The following is a 19,380-nucleotide window of genomic DNA, read 5'->3' on the forward strand; positions in this document are numbered from 1 at the left end:
TCATCTCTCAGTCCATCACAAGGGAGTGCCAACTAAAAGACCAACCAATGGGTGGTAACCACTGGTTTTAACAGAATGAATGGTTCTCCCTGCTGCACTGGACACATTAAAATAGCACTGAAATTCAGTGGGGCTTTCTCAGGTCTGGGCTGAGCCTAGGGGGACCCCTCTCACGCTCCACCACACCTAAAAGAGGCAGAGGCTGGCCCTGAGAACTGGGCACCACTTTATCACTGGGGCCTGAAGTGCCTGGGGTTTTATGTCTGTTGAACCCCTTGGGAGGTGAGTGAATTTCATTGTCAGAGCAGGAAGCTGGGCAGAAGAGAAGCAGATTCTGCTCCCCTAAAACCTCAGGTGAGCAGTGGGTGGAGCGGCTTGGGAAGCTGTCTCCCCACTCGTCCTTTTGAAGTAAACGATTTAATGGGAAGAGGTCATTGTGCTCTCAGTCTCCTGCAGCCTATTGGAAATGTAGATCAAAATTTGCCATTCTGGTTGTGCAGCTTAGGCCCCTTTGGATGGGCAGCAAGGCCAGCCAGGCTTGCAGGGTGGGAGAGTGGTCACAAGCCTACTTTCTAAAACTACCACATGGGCAAGGCTTCTGCATGGCTTCACAGAGCTCCAAAGAGCCTAAGGCTCCTTGTTCTCTCTAAACTATTCACTGGTTTTTATGTCTCATGGGACCCTTCTCCTTGGTGTGCTGGGGCTGATGACTGTGTTTGTTTCCTTCCATTAGCATCATCACCATCATCATTTTCACCTTTTGTTTTTAACTTTGTTTTTCCTAACAGATAAAAGAGTTCTAACCGAACCCAAAAGTCACTGTAAGTCCTCATTTCATAGCCACTTTATTTCATTGTGATACATTACTTTGTTTTTTCTTTTGTTTGGTCATTGGCACCTCTGGTGTCAGCCTGGAACTAGAAAGCTCCATCTCCAAGGGCTTCTCTATGTAGTTGCTCTAGTGAGCAGGGGAGGAGAGAGCTGAAATACACTAGAAAGGGTTAGCAGATGTTAAAGGGACAGTTACTCCATCAAGCTTGAGAGACCTAAATTTAACTTATATTCTAGGCATCAGTTTCTCGATTTACATGGGCTAAACTTTATTCTTAGTTACAACAGAATATATCCAAAGTAACCGAAGTCCATGAAGTTATTCCAAAATGAATGAGAACAGAATTTGTTTGTATACATATAAAAAAAGTTGGAATTTTTGGTTTGTTTTTTGCTTTAGAACAAGTGCCTAGATTCCCCTGCCCTGAATTAAAACCAGTGCCAGCAGTTTGTTCGTTTCCTAGCCCTGTTGTTGTTAATGCACCCAGAGCAACTTAGGAAATAACACTTCTTTCCCAAGGAAGAGCTCTGTGTAGCTCAAAAGCTTTACCCGCCACCAACAGAAGTTGGTCCAATATAAGATATTCCCTCACCTACCTTGTCTGTTTCATATCCTTGGGGCCAACACGACAACAACAACATTGCAAACTTCTTTCCTTGCCAGTTTTGTCCTTTTCCATTTGACCAATGGTTTTTCTCTCCCGGGATTTCAGTAGAACAGAAACTAATGTGGCTGTTTTATTTACTTCCCTCTTGTGCCACTACATCCCCAGTCATGTCAGCGTTATAAGGTTTGATAGTGTGTGCTCCTTCTCAGTATTGCCAATCACAAATGTTCAAAAATCACGAGTCAGGCTCACTAAAAATCATGATACTGGCTTTAAAATCATAAGATCTGTAAAAATAATAGATTTGGTGTTCTTTTTATTTGCTTTCTGCTTTCTGAGCCTTTAGGGTGCACTGGGTCACATTTTGAAGCTTTTTCCGTAGCCACAAGTGCTAGAAACTTAATTTTTCTTTAAAAATGAAGGATGAAATCATCACATATCCACTTGACTCCAGGAGCTGGGACTTTAAGGAAAACAATAATTATAATGAGACCAATGATGAAATCATGAGCTTTGGCAACACTGCCTTCTAAAGGTGCAGAACATAAAACATTGATCAACAGTTCTTGAAGACAGTGAATTTAACACATGTAAAGAAGAACACTTTAAAAATTGGATTCTTCCCACAGTTTAGAAGAATTTTGGAGTACACAATAGCTCTGAAATACTGTGTCCTATGAACATTTTTCAGTTGGGAAACGGGCCTTTCAGGTTCTTTGTGAGTGTAAGTTTCCAGCTATTCCCTTACCATCAAATTGGAATGTTTCTGTGATACTCCTACCCCTGCAAAGGACAAACACACACACGAAATAAAAATAATCATAACAAACTGGCCTTGGTTCTGATCCATATACCTGGCACTGGCCCTGTACAGGTTAGAAACGCTGAAGCTAAACTAAACATCATCTGAGAGCACCTGGAAATCAGGAAAGGAGAAAAGAAAAGAGGGGGTAAAATAGAGAGCATGAGTGTTCAGGCCAAGCTGTTTGATGTATCTGGAGTAATTTTCCTGGAGGCAATGTTCAAATAAGACACATGTGTATGTCTCAGAAACAGCAGCATCTGATTCTCTAATATGGCCTGACTCCACGCACTTAACACCAGTCAATAGTGGGTGCAGAGTCTGTCTTTGACACTAAAATATGCTGGAGGCAAGACATTGATGCTGCAGGATCCTTGAGGAGTTAGAATTCCTTCCCTTGGCAGAGTGGTGTCATCAGAACTCATTTGAAATCAAGGGAGCAAATACCCTGGATAAAATAGGGGTTAATTTGCTATTGAAGAATTAAAGGAAGGGAGTCAGGGATTTTAACAGCAGTCAGTGACAGAGGCAGAGATTCATGGGCCTGGTTCAAGCTTCCTCAATCCTAACATTGGACGTTCCCAGGCTAATGTGACACATATTGGCTTAGGTGTCCCTGTAGCAGCAGCTGACCAAATCACCAGAGCAGCCATTCCGGAGCAGTTGGTACTTTCCTTCTCTGAGTTGACACATCTACTGGTTTGAGATGGGAGCAGACGGAAGAATGCCCAGTGATCGCTTTATGGCATCTCTCCATGCACTATCCTATTAGCTCATTGTCATCATCTCTTCCATTTACATGTGTATCTTCTTTCAAGGCAGATTTCTTCCTTCTCCCTGGACTGGGGAGCCTAAAGATCAAGAGTCACGCTGGGTGTGGGTGTGTCTCTGTGTCTAACACACACACACACACTGTGACTCTTGATTTTGGGGATACAGATATGCATATCCAACATGTTGCTCTCACTTTTGGACTACACTTTGAACCCATTTGTTAACTTGTTGTGCTAGCCCAGCCTCCCCCACCCAGCATTTGCCAAAAGCTTGGGTTAATCCTAGAATTAGTGGTGTTTTTTGTGCCAAGACAGTGGGTTGATCATTCAGGGATCCAACTGTGGGTGGCACAGTTCTGATAGCAGATTCGTGCAAAGCCCCTGTTTCCTTAGTTTCCCTTTTCTCATTTCTCTCTCCTAGTGTTGGAAACCACGGGGGATGTGGCCCTGTATGCCGGCCTGGTTGTGGCCATCTTTGTTTTCATCGTCATCCTGATGGCCATCGGAGTGGTTGTGTACCGGCGCAGCTGCCGGGATTTTGACACTGACATCACAGATTCCTCTGCTGCCCTGACTGGAGGCTTTCACCCAGTCAACTTCAAGACCTCCAGGCACGGTAAGAAGAAATCAGTTGGCCTGCTCCTTCATATCATGTCCAGCAGTATCTTTGCTCCCCCAGAGGAAGGAGGCTGAGGGAGGAAGGTGAAACCAAAATAAAGGGGCTCAGACTCAGGGGAAGAATAGGCCACATTGAGAGGAGTTCATTTATTATCCACCTGGGAGAGGTGAATTGAAGTTCTCCTCATCTTTCCATTGCCTTCCTGTGTGTGAGAACCACAGTCAGGGCTCCAGTACTAGAGAATCCATGATGCCAGAACCCTTTGCATACAGAAGTTTGTTTTGTGTGTGTTCTTCAGAAAACAAAAGAGGTTCAACTGCCTGCTTCACCAAAGCCACCACTGCAACTGAAATGAATTGGCACTTTCTCTGCAGTGACTTCCAGAGACCAAATTACCCCACAGGGCATTGCAGGGAAGCTTGCATTTCCACTTCCTGCACTGTACCGGCTCTGTGGGCAAACAGAGGACTTCAGGCTTCATGTTTATCAATCCAGCACAGGGGTGGTCAAACTTTTTGGCCCGAGGGCCACATCTGGGTATGGAAATTGTATGGCGGGCCATGAATGCTCACGAAATTAGGGGTTGGAGTGCGGGAGGGGATGAGGGCTCCGGCTGGGGGTGTGGGCTCTGGGGTGTGGCCAGAAATGAGGAGTTCAGGGTGTGGAAGGGGGCTCTGGGCTGGGGCAGGGTGTTGGGGTGCAGGGGGTGAGGGCTCCGGCTGGGGATACGGGCTCTGAGGTAGGACTGGAGATGAGGGGTTGAGGATGCAGGAAGGTGCTTTGGGCTGGGACCAAGGGGTTCGGAGAGCTGGAGGGGGATCAGCGCTGGGGTAGGGGGTTGGGGCGCCAGAGGGGGGTCAGGGGTGCAGGCTCCAGGCGGCGCTTACCTCAAGCAGCTCCCAGAAGCAGCGGCATGTCCTCCTCCAGCTCCTACGTGGAGGCACAGCCAGGTGGCGCAGGTGCTGCCCCTGCAGCTCCCTTTGGACGTGGTTCCAAGGGGAGCTGTGGGGGCGGCGCTTGGGGTGGGGACAGTGTGCGGAGCCCCCTGGTTGCCCCTACATGTAGGAGCTGGAGAGGGGACATGCTGCTGCTTCCAGGAGCTGTGCAGAGCCACGGCATGCACGGAGTGGAGCAAGCCCCCAACTGGAGCGCTGGAGCGGGGCAAGCCCCGGACCTTGCTCCCTGGTGGGAGCTCGAGGGCCAGATTAATACATCTGAAGGACCGGATGTGGCTCCCGGGCCGTAGTTTGCCCACCCCTGATCTAGCACCTTTCATTGGCATTAAATTGCCCCCAAAACTTGTTTAAAATAAAAAATCGAATCAGAATTTCTATCTTAAATAGGCAATAGGTCCCTTGGCTCTGAGCTGTTGGAAGCATTTTCTTCTTCCATTCACCTATTTATCCATAAATACGACAGTACCCATGGGAGAGGGATTTCTGTCTGCCCTGCACACTGACCTGACAGATCAGATTCCATTTGATTCCTGCCTATTAATTCTCAATGGAGACAGAGGGTGGGTCAAGTCTCCATGTCCCCATAGGCTGAGAACTGAAGTAACAGGCGAGTTCACAGGTCGAGCTGGTTGGAAAAATTCCGACAAAACAGTTTTTCATTGGAATGTGCTGATTTGTCAAAATCAGAACCATCTCCATGGAACACTTCATTTCTATGAAGTTCCTCCAGAAACCAGGTAGTCTTTGAAACCTGCCTGATTTCTTTCCAGCTCACCAGCCCCACCTGCAGCCCCAGGGCAGCCAGCAAGATGGACTGCCCCAGAGTCAGAGACGCCAGGGCTTCCTGGGTCCATGGTTCTGGGGCAGCCCCACCAGTTCTGTCTCTGTGTCCGGACCCCAGGACTTGCCTTTTCATGGAGGACTTTGAAATTTGGGGGTTTAATTCTGAATTGCGGGGGGAAAAACAAATTTCAAAGTATTGAAATCCTCTGCAAAATGGAATTACCAATCTTCACCCAGCTCTGCTCACAGGTCATTTTATTTTTGAGCTTAAAAATAAGGAAACAAATCAAGCAAGATAATGACTTCATGTTTATACAGTACCTAGCACAGTAAGGCCTTGATCTTGATTGGGGCCTCTAGGCACAACAGGAATACAAATAATAAGGAAAGAGAACTGGTAGAAAGTATAAAGAACACAAAGCATTTCAGCTATTCAGCACGGAATGAAGTATCAACTCCTTTGTGAGAGTTACAGGAGAGTCAAACTACTTTCAGATTCTTGTTAAACTTTCTATACATACACTATGATGCAGCTTCTCCTTCATTCTTAAGGGAGTTTTGATCCTGATTCTCAGTCCAGGCAGTTTCCTTTCAAGTAATTGATAAAAGGGAGACAGATGTGTTCAAAGTCCATGCTCCAGTCTCTTGCTTTATAACCTGCTTCTCCCAGGGACATGTCTTATACATCCTGAGCCCATTGTTTCACTAAGGCTAGGTTTCCATGTAGGTCTCTTTTGATTTATGTTTAAATTCACAAGTTACTGAAGTTTTTGGCTTTTTCATCTTTGTTCTTCTTGCAGACAATCCCCAGTTGTTGCACCCTTCCATGCAGCCTGACCTAACAGCCAATGCCGGTGTATATCGTGGCCCGATGTATGCCCTGCAGGACTCCTCTGACAAGATCCCAATGACCAACTCCCCCCTGCTTGACCCACTCCCAAACCTAAAGATCAAAGTGTACAACTCCTCCACAGCATCCTCCTCCCCCAGGCTGAATGACGGGGCTGACCTGCTTGGGGCAGTGCCCACGGGCACCTACCCAGGGGACATTGCCAGGGACAATCACTTTATGAACATAAGGAACAAGGCCATGGGCTCTCAGCATCTCCTCACCCTGCCCCGGGAGCATGGGAACAGTGCCACTGGCACATTTGGCTGCTTGGGAGGAAGGCTCACTATCCCAGATACAGGTAAGAGCCAGAGTGGGAGGTGCAGCTGTGGTTGCTGCTGTCCCAGTTGCTCTCTAACGTCAGCTAACTTACAGTTGAGTAGTGAGGCCTTGTGATGTTGGCCTCTGGGTTTGAAGACAGTGTGGTGCTGATTAGGAATGAAAGATGCATCCAAATATCCCTTTCTATAATGACATCCCCATTAAGCTGCTGGCCTGTGTATCTCCCTAAGGTAGAGTGAATGGGAATCAGTCACCATCGTGAGGTGACCATCATTTTGTATTTTTGCTACTCCAGTTGTAACCTGTTGGAGAGCATTGGAGGAAAACAATTACCGCACTTCTTGTGCTAAGGGTTATCCTGTCTCTGAATGCTGCCTGACTGCACGGAGTCTGGCGTGATTTCCATCTTGGCAGGCTAGAAGGTCTCTTAGGCCCTGCCACAAATTCAAGGATGGCTGCTTTCAAATCATATTGGTGAAAGCATCTGGGCCAGTAGCTGAAATAAACCCAACACATGATCATTTCACTGCACTTGCCAACTTACAGCTCACAGGCCTTACCCAGCTGCCTCTGAAGGTACCCACTTCTGATACAGACAGTTCAACACAACGGTACCTGACTTCCAGCGGCAGTAGCAGTCCCAGATTCTGGGAAGCTTTGGGTTAGAACAGCAGGAGGCTTCAAGCTCTCACACCACTGTCTGCACAGAAGGGAGGCCCCCAGTTCAGTTTGCACAGTGTTCCCACCATTTGAAATTAACCCATGAGGAAACTGGCTGTTCTCAGTGGGGTTTCATTCATTATTTCCTCACTGTGAAGAATCCCCCGTTTTTTTCTTTTCCCTAGGAGTGAGTCTGCTGGTGCCTCATGGAGCAATCCCACAGGGGAAGTTCTACGAAATGTACCTGATCATCAACAAGGCAGAAAACACACTGTAAGTAGAATGTACTGTACAGCGTGCTGCAGTCTGCCATCACCGTAACAACCACCTGAAGGAGATAGCGTATCTGAATTCCCTCTGCACTGTCCTGCATCTCAGCTCTCATTTCCTGCTACTCTCTCCCTGGCTTCTTACTCGGACCAGGCCTCATGCCTAGCCACACTCCCTCTGTCTCTTTTCCTATCCTCCACTTCACAGCTTCTTCAACTACGCCTTTTACACCTGGAACACCTTTCCTTCCTTCCTTTCTGGGATGAGCATCTACCTTTGCTTTATTCAAATCCGTCCTTAAAGCATTTCTTCCACTAAGCTTCTCAATTCTAGCTGCCAAACAAAGAAGAATTTATTTTTCTCATAATTAACAATAAAAAGGCGATGCTTCCTTGTGGTAAATTTCACCTGGTGCATTCTGTGTCTGAATTGGATTGCTGTGTATGTGTGATTGTGAGCACTTTGAGTCAGCTACTATATCTTCCTCTGTGCTTTATAGATCATCGAGCATTTTCTCTGGTGCTTAGTAAATAACGAATAAGGGGTTTTTACTTCTGCACCCAAAGATGCAGAGACTATTGCTGGTGACATAGGGAAGAGGAGGGAAAGCAGTGTGTCTTGCTGTGCAGTTTGCTAATATGGCGCAGAATGAGTTCTTTTGCCACTTGTATTTATTTTGTGACCATTGTCAGGGGATTTCTGTGCAGCACCTGGGCCTCTCATGAAGGCAGTGAAGATTCCAGAAGCAATGGCTACACTACAAACTTGGAATCTTTTGGCCACTTGTCTGTCCACTGTTCAGTATGTGTCCTCTGCCAAACAACTCCCTGGCTAGCTCTTCTACAGTATTTCCGTAGGCCAGCAGAACTCCTGGTAGCAAACACAGTAGTTCGATTGCCAGTAATTGCTCATTGTCATCTACAGAGGAACCCCAGTGTCTTTAACCCCAGTAGAGCTGATTCTCCACTCTGTGACATGTGGTTGTAATGCTGCTGGTTTCACAGTGTGGGAATCAGGCCCGTTAAGTTTAGAGGATGCCAGGTTGCCCCTCTCCTCAATTATGGGCAGCACGTGTCAGCACTGTGCAGGCTGGCCTTCTTTCTTCAGGTGCATGACTTGGCTGGCATAGGCTAAATATTTTCTGTATGTGTTTATTCATCCCCTCCAGCTTACCTTCAGAAGGCACGCAGACAGTATTGAGTCCCATGGTGACCTGCGGACCCACTGGGTTGCTCTTGTGTCGTCCAGTCATTCTCACCATCCCCCATTGTGCGGACATCAACTCCTCAGACTGGATTTTCCAGCTGAAAACACAATCCCACCAAGGAAACTGGGAGGTAAAGTGCACTTTAATAATACAATGGAAACAAAATGTCATCACAGAGCTCCACCTCAGTCAGCAGGAGACATGTGGGAATGCAGGCTGCAGAGCAGGTCACAGCAATTCCAGTCATAGCCTTTTGAGGAATTGTCACTGTCAGGGAAAGGATAGGAGTTCAGATTGGGGCGGGAGGGGTGGGGGTGGGAAGGGGTTGGTTGTCCGGTTTACTGCAGGGATGGAGTGCTGTTTGTGTGGAAAGCTCACAGCTGTTCTCGTGCTAGCTTGCTGCAGCACTACAGAAAGTGTCATGGTGAATGATGAGTGGAAACTTTTCAGTGCCTATGCCAAACAAATTACTCTGGAGCAAAAGGGCTGACCAGGAACCTTTGTTTTTAATCCCTCCCTTTAGGAAGTTGTGACCCTGGATGAGGAGACCCTGAACACTCCCTGCTACTGCCAGCTTGAGCCTAAGTCTTGCCATGTTTTACTAGACCAGCTTGGCACCTATGTTTTTGTGGGAGAGTCCTACTCCAGGTCAGCCATCAAGAGACTCCAGCTGGCTATCTTTGCACCTACCGTCTGCACCTCATTAGAATACAGCCTCAAAGTGTACTGCTTGGAGGACACACCAGACGCATTGAAGGTAACGCTGCCTGAGAGTTTGGGGTCACGAGTAAGCAACCCCCCACTGTCACATTTTTCTATCTTCAGCCCCGTTTTAGTACCTGTGGATTCATAAGATCATTTCACCGTAGAGCAAATAATGAATAATCACTAAGCTATAAAAGTGTTTCTTTTTTGAACTCTGAACGTCTTGTCACTCTCCAGCTCTTTCTCATCCTAAGACTGCAGGGAAAAACACTGATTAACTGTGAGCATGTTCTGCTCCATGACAGGGGAAAGCAAACTAGCTTAGAGCCTGGCAGTCCCAATGGGCAACAGACATAAATCCATTTTCGTTAGCCCAGCACTAACGTTAGACAATATATTCATCAGAGATTTTCAGGTAGGTTTATCTGCTGCACTTGATCCAGAGCTGGTATAATCCTGAGGGCTTTGGAATCTTTCCATGAAGTGATCTGTAAGCTGAACTATGCTTTGAGTAGGTCACCAGCCCACAAGTTTGTTAGTCCTTGTGCAAATTTCTAAATATATAGGGCCAGACCACCAGCTGGTATAAATCAGCACAGCTCCATTGACTGTGGTGGTTTACACCAGTTGTGACTCTGGCTCACAGTAGCTGGTTAATATCAAGCTTATAAATATCCTATCTCCTAGAACTGGAAGGGACCTTGAAAGGTCAGTGAGTCCAGCCCCCTGCCTTCACTAGCAGGACCAAGTACTGATTTTTGCCCTAGATCCCTAAGTGGCCCCCTCAAGGATTGAACTCACAACCCTAGGTTTTAGCAGGCCAATACTCAAACCACTGAGCTATCCCTCCCCCCTAGGTTTAAGTGCATGTAAGTTTACTTTTGAATACTGCTCTTCCAGCTGCCTCAGTCTCTGTATTTGGGCTACAAATTGCTTCAGCCTGCTCCTGCCATTGCTTCCAAATGTGGTCATGCTGGCACGCAAGATGCTGTGTGGTGTCTCTCGGAAAGGTCTGGCTCCAGGGAGCAAACAACCTGATGCAACCCTGTGAAAAATGACCAAAGTTAAATAATAAGCATGTTTACTGTGTTCCCCAGAGATCAGCCATAACATTTTCCATGGTCCTTGGAGGAAATATCGAGGGGAAGGGAGTGTGTTTCATAACCTATATTGTGTGCCTTCTTTCTGCAGAGATTACACAAGGGCTTATGTTGTTGTCACTGCTGGAAGATTTTCTCTCCTTCCTGTGCTAATGAACCCTAAATTGATATACCATGATAATACTCAGTTCACCACAGCTCCCACTGTCCCTGGCTTAGACACGTTTCCCTATTCCTACTCGAGGATTCCTTGTCTGTCTGTCTGTGGTATATAATAATAATTAATAATATTAAACTTAGTTCTTATAAATCATCTCTTAAGGTGGGTGCCTTGGGACCTTTGTGCTTGTTCCATTTATTTCCTGTGTTACTTTCTTGCCCTTGTTGTGATCTCTCTAGATGGAGTTCCACACTTGGCAATCTTATTGGATCTTATTTTTCTTATAAAAACAACATTGTCTTACACTGGTAAAATAAAGTTTAAAGTGGTGATGAAAAAAGAACATGCTAGAAACCAGTAGGTGTCTCTTGAACTGAAAAGAACTATTGTGATTTGGGTTGTTATTGAAGCAGAGCAGTGCTATTAACACTGGTGGCACACACACACTTGTTAAAGTGCCCCACCTGTACATAGTTATGAAATACAGACCTTCAGATTACCTGAAAAATACGGCAGGGTCCAACATCCAAAGCCAAAACAATGTTTCTGGCCTCACTGTGTTGTGTGCTGTCTCATTAACTCTTATATTGCAATCAGCATAGTTCTGTTTTCAGATTCTAAAATATCCACGGGGTGACTTATGAGGATGCACAGACTTTCACATTGAGGTTACTCAAATCCAAATCAGCATGGTAGTGACTGAAAGTTGTTCCCATCTGATGACTATTTGATGGCCTCTATGAAATGAGTTGGTGGACTAAGTCCAGGTTCTGGTGAATCGGTGTCAACATCACACAATGTACTATCATAGCTCCTTAACAGACAGGCCAAGAATGGAATGAGGGAGAAAACTGAATTCCCATCTCCCCCTGAGAGGTGATCCTTTGAGTCAGGGTTTAGTGATATTGCCCAGGCAGTATCTGGAAGCTTGCACTGTTGTAGGTCTTCTTTGGATAAGTGGAAGAATTTATTCTCCAGGGCTGTCAATATGGCACATTTCACCAGCAAAAAATTCATTGGGGTCTAGCTTAGAGAGAGTGTGTTCTGTAGAATCAGAGTAACTTTCAAATGATCAGCCCTTCATCAGGGAAGTAACTTACCCTGAAGAAGGCCCTACGGGAAGCACAGCAAGGGTTGTAAGCATTGCCTAGTCTGTTATATGTTAAAATATCTCTTTAGTGCAGGATGCTGTACTCTTGTTTTATCATTGCACCTGTGCAACTGTTGTAATTCTTAAGAGACATGTCACACCGTGGATTTGAATTTCCCTGTGTTTTGCTGATTACTGGGGCTAAACTTAGTGTCATTCTTCTTGTCATTTCAACTCTGGTTGGTTGGCTTGCATTGCAACACCAACCATTATCCATTATGTCAATATCTTCAAAACATACTAAACTTGAATGTTGTTGTTGTTGTTGTTTTTGTACTTTGTAAAGTTTTTTGGCAGAGTTCATTGAACAGTGTGGACCCTGCATTGACATAGCGCTGCCTTAAAAACTCATGTGCTCCACTTGATAGTGGTAACCTTTGATGTCATGGCTTCCCATCCTCTGTCTGCCCTATAGGAAGTGCTTGAACTGGAAAAGACTCTGGGTGGCTACCTGATAGAGGAACCCAAGCCACTACTCTTTAAAGACAGTTATCACAACCTACGCCTCTCCATCCATGATATCCCCCACTCGCTGTGGAAGAGCAAGCTGCTGGCTAAATACCAGGTGGGTGGCCAAGTGGTAATATGGGTTACATGGAATTTTCATGTGTAGCAGTACACTGGAACTTTAGCTACTAGTGCAGAAGTTGGGGGAAGGAGAAGGACAGGGCAGAGTGATCCGAAGGTGCCCCCAAAAGGGAAACTTTACTAAAATGGTCCCTATAGAAACAACAGCTATGAAGCAATTATTCATCCATCTGTTTGTAGAAAAGAACACCCGTTCACACAGGGACCCATGTGTCATGCTCACTCATATATAATTAAGCAATAACGCATGAATGACAGTGTATATATACTCTGTGTGTGTGTATATATATATTATAATGTATCAATATTTGAATGCCAGCAGCAATCCAGGCGCAAAAGTATGTTTGGATTATGCTTTACATGCTCTGATATAGATCTGTGATCATGCCTTTGATGGTGATAAGTAAGCAATGTTCATACTATTGAGATCTAGTAATCCAGCACCTTGCCTACTCACTTTCTTATCTAGTCAAGATTTAGGGCTCCCCCATCTACCTGTGATTATCTGCTAAGAGAGTGATATATCTCTCTGCTCTCTCAGGCTGTCTTCTAAGGCAGTGGCTCTCAACCTTTCCAGACTACTGTACTCCTTTCAGGAGTCTTTGTCCTGTGTACCCCAAGTTTCACCTCACTTAGAAACTACTTGCTTACAAAATTAGACATAAAAATACAGTTTGTACTGACTTGGCTAGTGCTTTTTATGTAGCCTGTTGTAAAACTAGGCAAATATTTAGATGAGTTGATGTACCCTCTGGAAGACCTCCATGTTCCCCCAGGGGTACACTTACTCTAGGCTGAGAACCACTGTTCTAAGGGAAGGAGAAGGCAGCAGGGGAATTTTCACTTACCATATTTGACTCAGGGTCCCAGCATGGTAGCTGGGTCACTGTCTGTCAGTTTTCCCTGTCCCACCCTGCCAGTTGTCAGCACAGAATGATCCCTATCTCCTGCCAGTCGAAGTAGAAGCTGGGAAATCTAGAATATGACTTAAAAGCAAATCTATATGGTATTTACAGGGCTGTGTGGTCATTATTATGGTTGTTGTACAGTTAATTGTCAGGCACCTAGAACCTTTTTGGGAGGCATTTAAAAAAATTACCACTTAAAGAAATAATAAAAATAAATAATTTCAAATATGAAAAAAACCCCAATGGGTTTTAGTCAGGAAGCCCTTCCTGTATTTACGAAGGGTTGTTGAGTTTTGTGTAACATTCTACTGAACTAATCTGCTGTGACAGGAAATCCCCTTTTATCACATCTGGAGTGGCAGCCAGAGGGCTCTGCACTGCACCTTCACCCTGGAGAGATACAGCCTGGCTTCCACAGAGCTCACCTGCAAGATCTGCGTCCGGCAGGTGGAAGGGGAAGGGCAGATATTCCAGCTGCACACTACACTCGGAGAGGTGAGCAAAGAGAAAGGGAAGAGAGCAGGGAGGCCGTGCCCACTCATAGTTATACCTGGGAGGGCAGAGGAAGGAGCATGGTCTGATGATATCTCTTCTGAGGGTATTGACCTGAACTCCCAGGGGCTGATTCTGATCTGAGTTTTCCACCAGTGTAATTCTATTGATGTCAATAGAGTGAGTGCTGATATGTGTGGTGTAAGTGAGACTGGAATCAGGCTCTCAACTAGCTCAAAGAAAGCTGGTGCTGTTGCCTCAGGGGTACGCTTCCCTTTTTGCCACTCTTGTTAAATAAAAGAATAACAGCATCCTATTTCTTTAAATGTCCCTTGCCGTGTTGCTGCTGTTGCCATAGATAATAGCCTGGGATCACTGAGGCTCAGCTACAGCCATCTGTGGATGTGTCCACTAGGCTAGTTACCAAAGAGGAAGTCCTCCATCCTCTCTAGTAACAGAGAAGACTAGAAATGGTCCTCAGATGTCCTCCATGAATCCCGGTATATCGATTTTATCTAATATAGAGGTTGCCCATCACTATAGTATCTGAGCCCCTCTCAGTACTCCTCAGTGTTTTACCACTGTGGATGCCACGCTACATTAACATCTGTGTTGGCCATGGCCTCCTGTTTCTTAAGTTTGTGGTTCAGTCAGAGATTTGTCTCACAGTTGGTGGTAACTAGCTCTCTTCGTGATTCTCAGGACAATGACCAAGGCCTGTAAACTGAACTACCCTCTTCTGCTCAGAGGTGACCCCTGTAGAGCCAGTTTGTGGAATGGCAAGGCAGTGTAGGGAAACTGGCACTGTTGCTCTCCCTGCCAGGACTAGAGAAATAGTGAACCTTTAGTATCTAGGTCTGTCAGCCTACCACCTTTCACTAGCACTGCTTTCACTTCGAGAGAGAGAGAGGGAGAGAGAGAGGTACAGAGAAAAGCCCACTGAATTGAATGATCATCCAGTTACAGCTATTGCTGAGATACCAGCAGATTCTGGCAGTAACAGCAAAGGGGCTAAGTTGTGGTAAGAATTTGTTACCCTGCTTTTGAAAATATCGATGAGACATTGATTTTTGGTACATGAGCATCCCCTAGAACACTACCTGTGGATCACGAAATAATAGCACATAACCTCTGCTGTGTACGAGTTCTGTTTCCCAGAGTCTGTTTTGGGGATGGCACTAAAATGCCAGTCGGCACTGTCCCCTCTCACAGCCAGGTGAAAGTGTGTGCTAACCAATGAGATGGGAGTGAATGAAGAGGCCAAGGGCTGGGCTTTGGTAGCCAGTGCATTTGGAAGAGTCACTGGGAATTTCAAGGCTTTAATATTTGTGCAGCCCTGAAAATGTGCTCTGATGCTGCTGGCTCTGCTCCAAATTGTTTAGCCACATGCACTGATATTTGGAGGTTGCTTTCGACTGGGTTCACTGAAGGGACCCTCAGGGGAAGAGTTTGGTGTCACTAAGAACTAGCTGCTTCACTGTTATTCTTTGTGGCATGTTATCCACCTCTCTCTTTTTGTTTCTGTTCTTAGACATCCATGCCTAATGCATTTTAGTGAATGTTACCATCTTGTATCTCTCTTTCCCTGTCCCGATCTTTTTTTTTTTTTTTTTTTTGTCTGTCTGAGTCTCTCTGTGATCCCAAGTTATCTTTGCTGCTGGATAGTTTTTGAAAGCACTGTTGAAATTCCACATAAAGAAACACAATCATCCCTGCTCTTGGGCAGGAATGCACAGACCCTGAATTGTGGGCAGGGTAAGGTGACAAGGGGGGACACAGTGCAGGCTGATAAGGGAGGAGTTCTCCATTGAAATCTTTTTTCTTAAAGCATTCTGAAATGTTTTTTCTCCCAGAATGCCAGCTCCTTTGATGCCTTCTGCTTGCACCATGGCAGTGCTGTGACTACCCAGCTGGGACCCTATGCCTTCAAGATCCCGCTATCCATCCGGCAGAAAATCTGCAACAGCCTTGATGCCCCCAATTCAAGAGGAAATGACTGGAGACTTCTTGCTCAGAAACTTTCCATGGATCGGTGGGTTTCAGTTCGCTGTATAGCACTAGATGCTCGGCACTCACCTTCCTGCCTCACACCTGTCATTTGGGAAAACAGAGTTTTGTATTTCCATGTTACTCTGCACTTTGGGGATCCAGCGCTGTCTCTGATGACACGAAGCCGGCAAGCATCGAGAACGATAGTGGGCTTATAAGGGAAGGGAGAGGGAAGGAATACTGTGTGAAAAGCCACAAAAATGAAGCTCTGGTGACTCAGAAATACCACTGTGTAGCACTAGATGTACATTCAGGAACTACTTTATCCTTGCAACCCCTTTGTGAGGTAGGGCTCTGCTATTATCCCTGCTTTACAGACGGGGAGCTGAGGCACAGAGAGGGTGAAACGATTTCTATAAGGGTACACAGTGATCCAGTACTTGAGAGAGAATTAGAGCTCGCGAGTTTCTGATTCCCAACCCTGTGCTCCTTCCACTCAGCCACAATGCTGAGACCTTTGAGCATTTGAGCTGAGACACTTGAGACCTGGAGGGTGGGGAAGTTGATATTCCCTGTTGGGTTTGAATGGTGCTCTCCCCCCTTTAATTCATACTGTAGAGCCCTGAGTGATGTGCATCCAGTTAGATCCTGGACTGGCTGAACATTCCTAAAATTCTGCCATGATTGTGCAAAGCAAGTGCCTCCGGCCAGGGACCTTGATGGCTCTTGGGCTGTTCTGTTTTAGGATTTCACTTTGGGGGCAGGGATAGAGAGAGCATTTGTAATTTTAATAAAATAAAATATGCCTTGCTTTTCCATGAATGTTTTCTGCATCAGTGCTGTATAATAAATGTAGATGATGCCCTGAGGAGCCCTGCATTTCAATTACGGCATTTCCATCCCAGTGCACATCAGAGAGAATTACCCAGATTTGCTCCAGAGTCTAATACCCTGGCCTCCTTTCCCAACACCCCTTTCTGCTGCCTTCAGACCATACCAATAGGGTAAATGTGTAAAGTTAAACACAACTTTCTCTCTCTCTCCGTTCACAGGTATCTGAACTACTTTGCCACCAAAGCCAGCCCAACAGGGGTGATCCTGGACTTATGGGAAGCCCAGCACCAAGATGATGGTGATCTCAATACCCTGGCTAGTGCCTTGGAAGAGATGGGCAAGAGCGAGATGCTGGTTGTCATGGCAACAGAGGGGGACTGCTGATGTTACTTTCAAGTAGCTGGTAGTCTTTAGGCAATGGATGAGAAGGACAGAGTGGAGGGAGGAGAGAAGGAGGAGGAAGAAAATAGAGAACAGCCTTTCCTGAACTGGTAGGGAAGGGTTGTGGGGACGGGGCCAATTTCTACTTTGTGTCTGGTGGGTTGCTGATCTGTAGCTAACAATGAGGGGTAAAGGCAAACTCCTTCTCCCACTCCTCCCTCACCAAGTCACTCTCCGCCTTAGAGATCCAACCACACCGTTTACAAGCAATCCAAGTGTTAAACAGGCTCTCTCCTCCTCCTGGCCATCCTCCGGAGTGTGGCGCAAGAGCAGTGCATCTTTGGTGACCGTGATGACAGCCATTGGTGGAAGTGGGCAGCTGCTTCCGCCATAGCATGCAGGAATATAGGGCTTCTAGAGTCTGGGTTGAGGTTTATTTTTGTTTCATTTTGGGGGGGTTTTCTTCTCCCCCCCCCCCACCTTTGTTCTTCTTCTTTAATGGCATTTATGCTTAGAAGACTCGAGTACAATCTAGCCAAACTGCTTACTTCTGTCAAATGCTTCAGACAGCTTATTAAGGGGAAAAAAAGGAAAAAAACCACAGTTTCTTAGGAAACGCAAATAATTTATTATCCAGATCTTTGGATGAGTCCTTTTTAAAAAAACAAAAACATTAAGTCTTTTGTGTGTGAGCAAGAGCATCAGTCCGCTTTGCGTGAGAGTGAGAATGAGAGAGAGAGAGAGAGATTTAAAGTAAAACACTTGCGAGAATTAGTAATGAAAACACACACAAAAAGTCAAGAACAACTTGTTTCCATATCTCTGGACCCTTGCTGAAGTCAGATTGGTTAAGTGCCTAGAGACCCATGTGGCACAGAAAGGGCAAGCTGAGCCCTCTCCCTTATGGCTGCAGCACAATGCAAAGAGGCCACTTAAGCAACCAGCTCACAGAAGAACAAACCCATTTCTGGAAACAAGTTTAAAGGGACATTGTCGCTCTTTTCATAGTTTTCTTCAAATGGCAACTAAAGTCCTCAGCGTTGTTACAGAAGCTGAAACCTCACACAGCCTTCTGTCCCCTCCTTTCAGGGATCGTTCCTTCCCAATCCCATCTCATCTCTGTTTGAATCAGAGAGAAGAATGTGGCTTCAGAGCATTAGCTTCTTTTTGTGTGCACCAGTGTCATCATTTCAATGGAATGATAATGTACAAAGGACACTTTCAGCTGCATATCAGGGGAAAGTGTATTCGTCGTTGGAGTGTGGAAGTCTCTCCCAGAAGAAGCAGTAGACACCCTCAAATGTGAGCTGTTTAAAACTAAACTGCAGGGAATACTCCTGCACTGGCAGGAAATTGAACAAGATGAGCATTACTGGTAATGGGCCTTTTCCTAGTTCCTAAGCAATCAGTACAGCTCTGGGAGTTTCCTTTGTTAGAAAACTCACTAAACGCCCAGCACAGCCAGCAAGGGGAGGACAAGAGGCTACAGTAGCGGTTTGTTTGTTTGGTTTTTCTTCTCTTATGTGGGTTGTTTAGGAGGGAAGGTTAGTGCTTTAACACAGTGGTGAATTCATCAAAAACTAGTTGGCATCTATGGGACAGCCTCCATCAGATTATTACAATTCTGGGGTGGGTCAGATTTTGGAGCCCAAAGTATTTAAGATCTGTATTTTTAGGAGGAAATTCTTTTGGGACATTTGGGAAAGAAAGAAAGAAACTTGTTAGGATAAATAGACCTTCATATCAACAATGTAAATACACACACTCACTGATACAGTCGTGCACTAACACACAGCAACATGCCACCATCCATAAGCCAAGACTGTAAAAAATGGGAGCCTACAGTTAGACTCCTAAATCTATATTTTGGCACTTTAAACAAGTGGTTCCCACTGGGAGGAGTGTTGAGTGAGAAGGGGTTATTTTTACAAAGCAAGGTCCAGTGGCCTGCGATATAGAGGTTAGTTTGAAGACCACATCATTTTAAAGTCCTTATAATCAAATCCATCTTTTGATACAATGTTTCGCAAACTCTTACTTTGATAAATTGATTGAAATATGCTTGTACTGAACGCTGGTCGAGAGACCATAAAGAGTAGTGCAGCAAGTGGGAGAGGAGTTTGGCATGGTCGTGCAGTGGTCAATGATCTGTAAGAGAGAGTAAACAGCACATTAATGAAATTCATAGGTGGTACAAAACTAGAATGTGTTGCAAGTACCAGTGAAGAAAGAGAACTAATACAAAGGGGACCCAGTGAGATTGGAAACACTGTCTGAAGATAGCAATATGAGATTAAAATTGGAAAATGCAGCTGTTTTATCTGCAGAAAAAGATCGTCTGAAATACAAACTCATTGGGAAAGAGAAACCTGGCAGGCACTAATGCTAAATGA

The 19,380-nt window shown here is 45.5% G+C and overlaps 1 protein-coding gene across 1 annotated transcript in view; it reads left to right on the top strand.

Annotated features, from left to right (window-relative positions):
* UNC5B (unc-5 netrin receptor B) overlaps positions 1-18,895 on the top strand; it is a 154,696-nt gene extending 135,801 nt beyond the window's left edge. The window contains exons 8-17 of the mRNA XM_024206604.3: positions 789-821; positions 3,436-3,630; positions 6,173-6,562; positions 7,389-7,476; positions 8,642-8,810; positions 9,204-9,437; positions 12,211-12,360; positions 13,622-13,786; positions 15,637-15,815; positions 16,825-18,895. Coding sequence (XP_024062372.1) covers positions 789-821; positions 3,436-3,630; positions 6,173-6,562; positions 7,389-7,476; positions 8,642-8,810; positions 9,204-9,437; positions 12,211-12,360; positions 13,622-13,786; positions 15,637-15,815; positions 16,825-16,990 — 1,769 coding nt within the window. The 3' untranslated portion in view covers positions 16,991-18,895. The remainder of the gene's footprint in view (positions 1-788; positions 822-3,435; positions 3,631-6,172; positions 6,563-7,388; positions 7,477-8,641; positions 8,811-9,203; positions 9,438-12,210; positions 12,361-13,621; positions 13,787-15,636; positions 15,816-16,824) is intronic.
* Positions 18,896-19,380: the final 485 nt, after the last annotated feature.

This window comes from Terrapene carolina, unplaced genomic scaffold (genome assembly GCF_002925995.2).
Source record: "Terrapene carolina triunguis isolate 2854851 unplaced genomic scaffold, T_m_triunguis-2.0 Scaffold95, whole genome shotgun sequence".
Lineage (NCBI taxonomy): Eukaryota > Metazoa > Chordata > Testudines > Emydidae > Terrapene > Terrapene triunguis.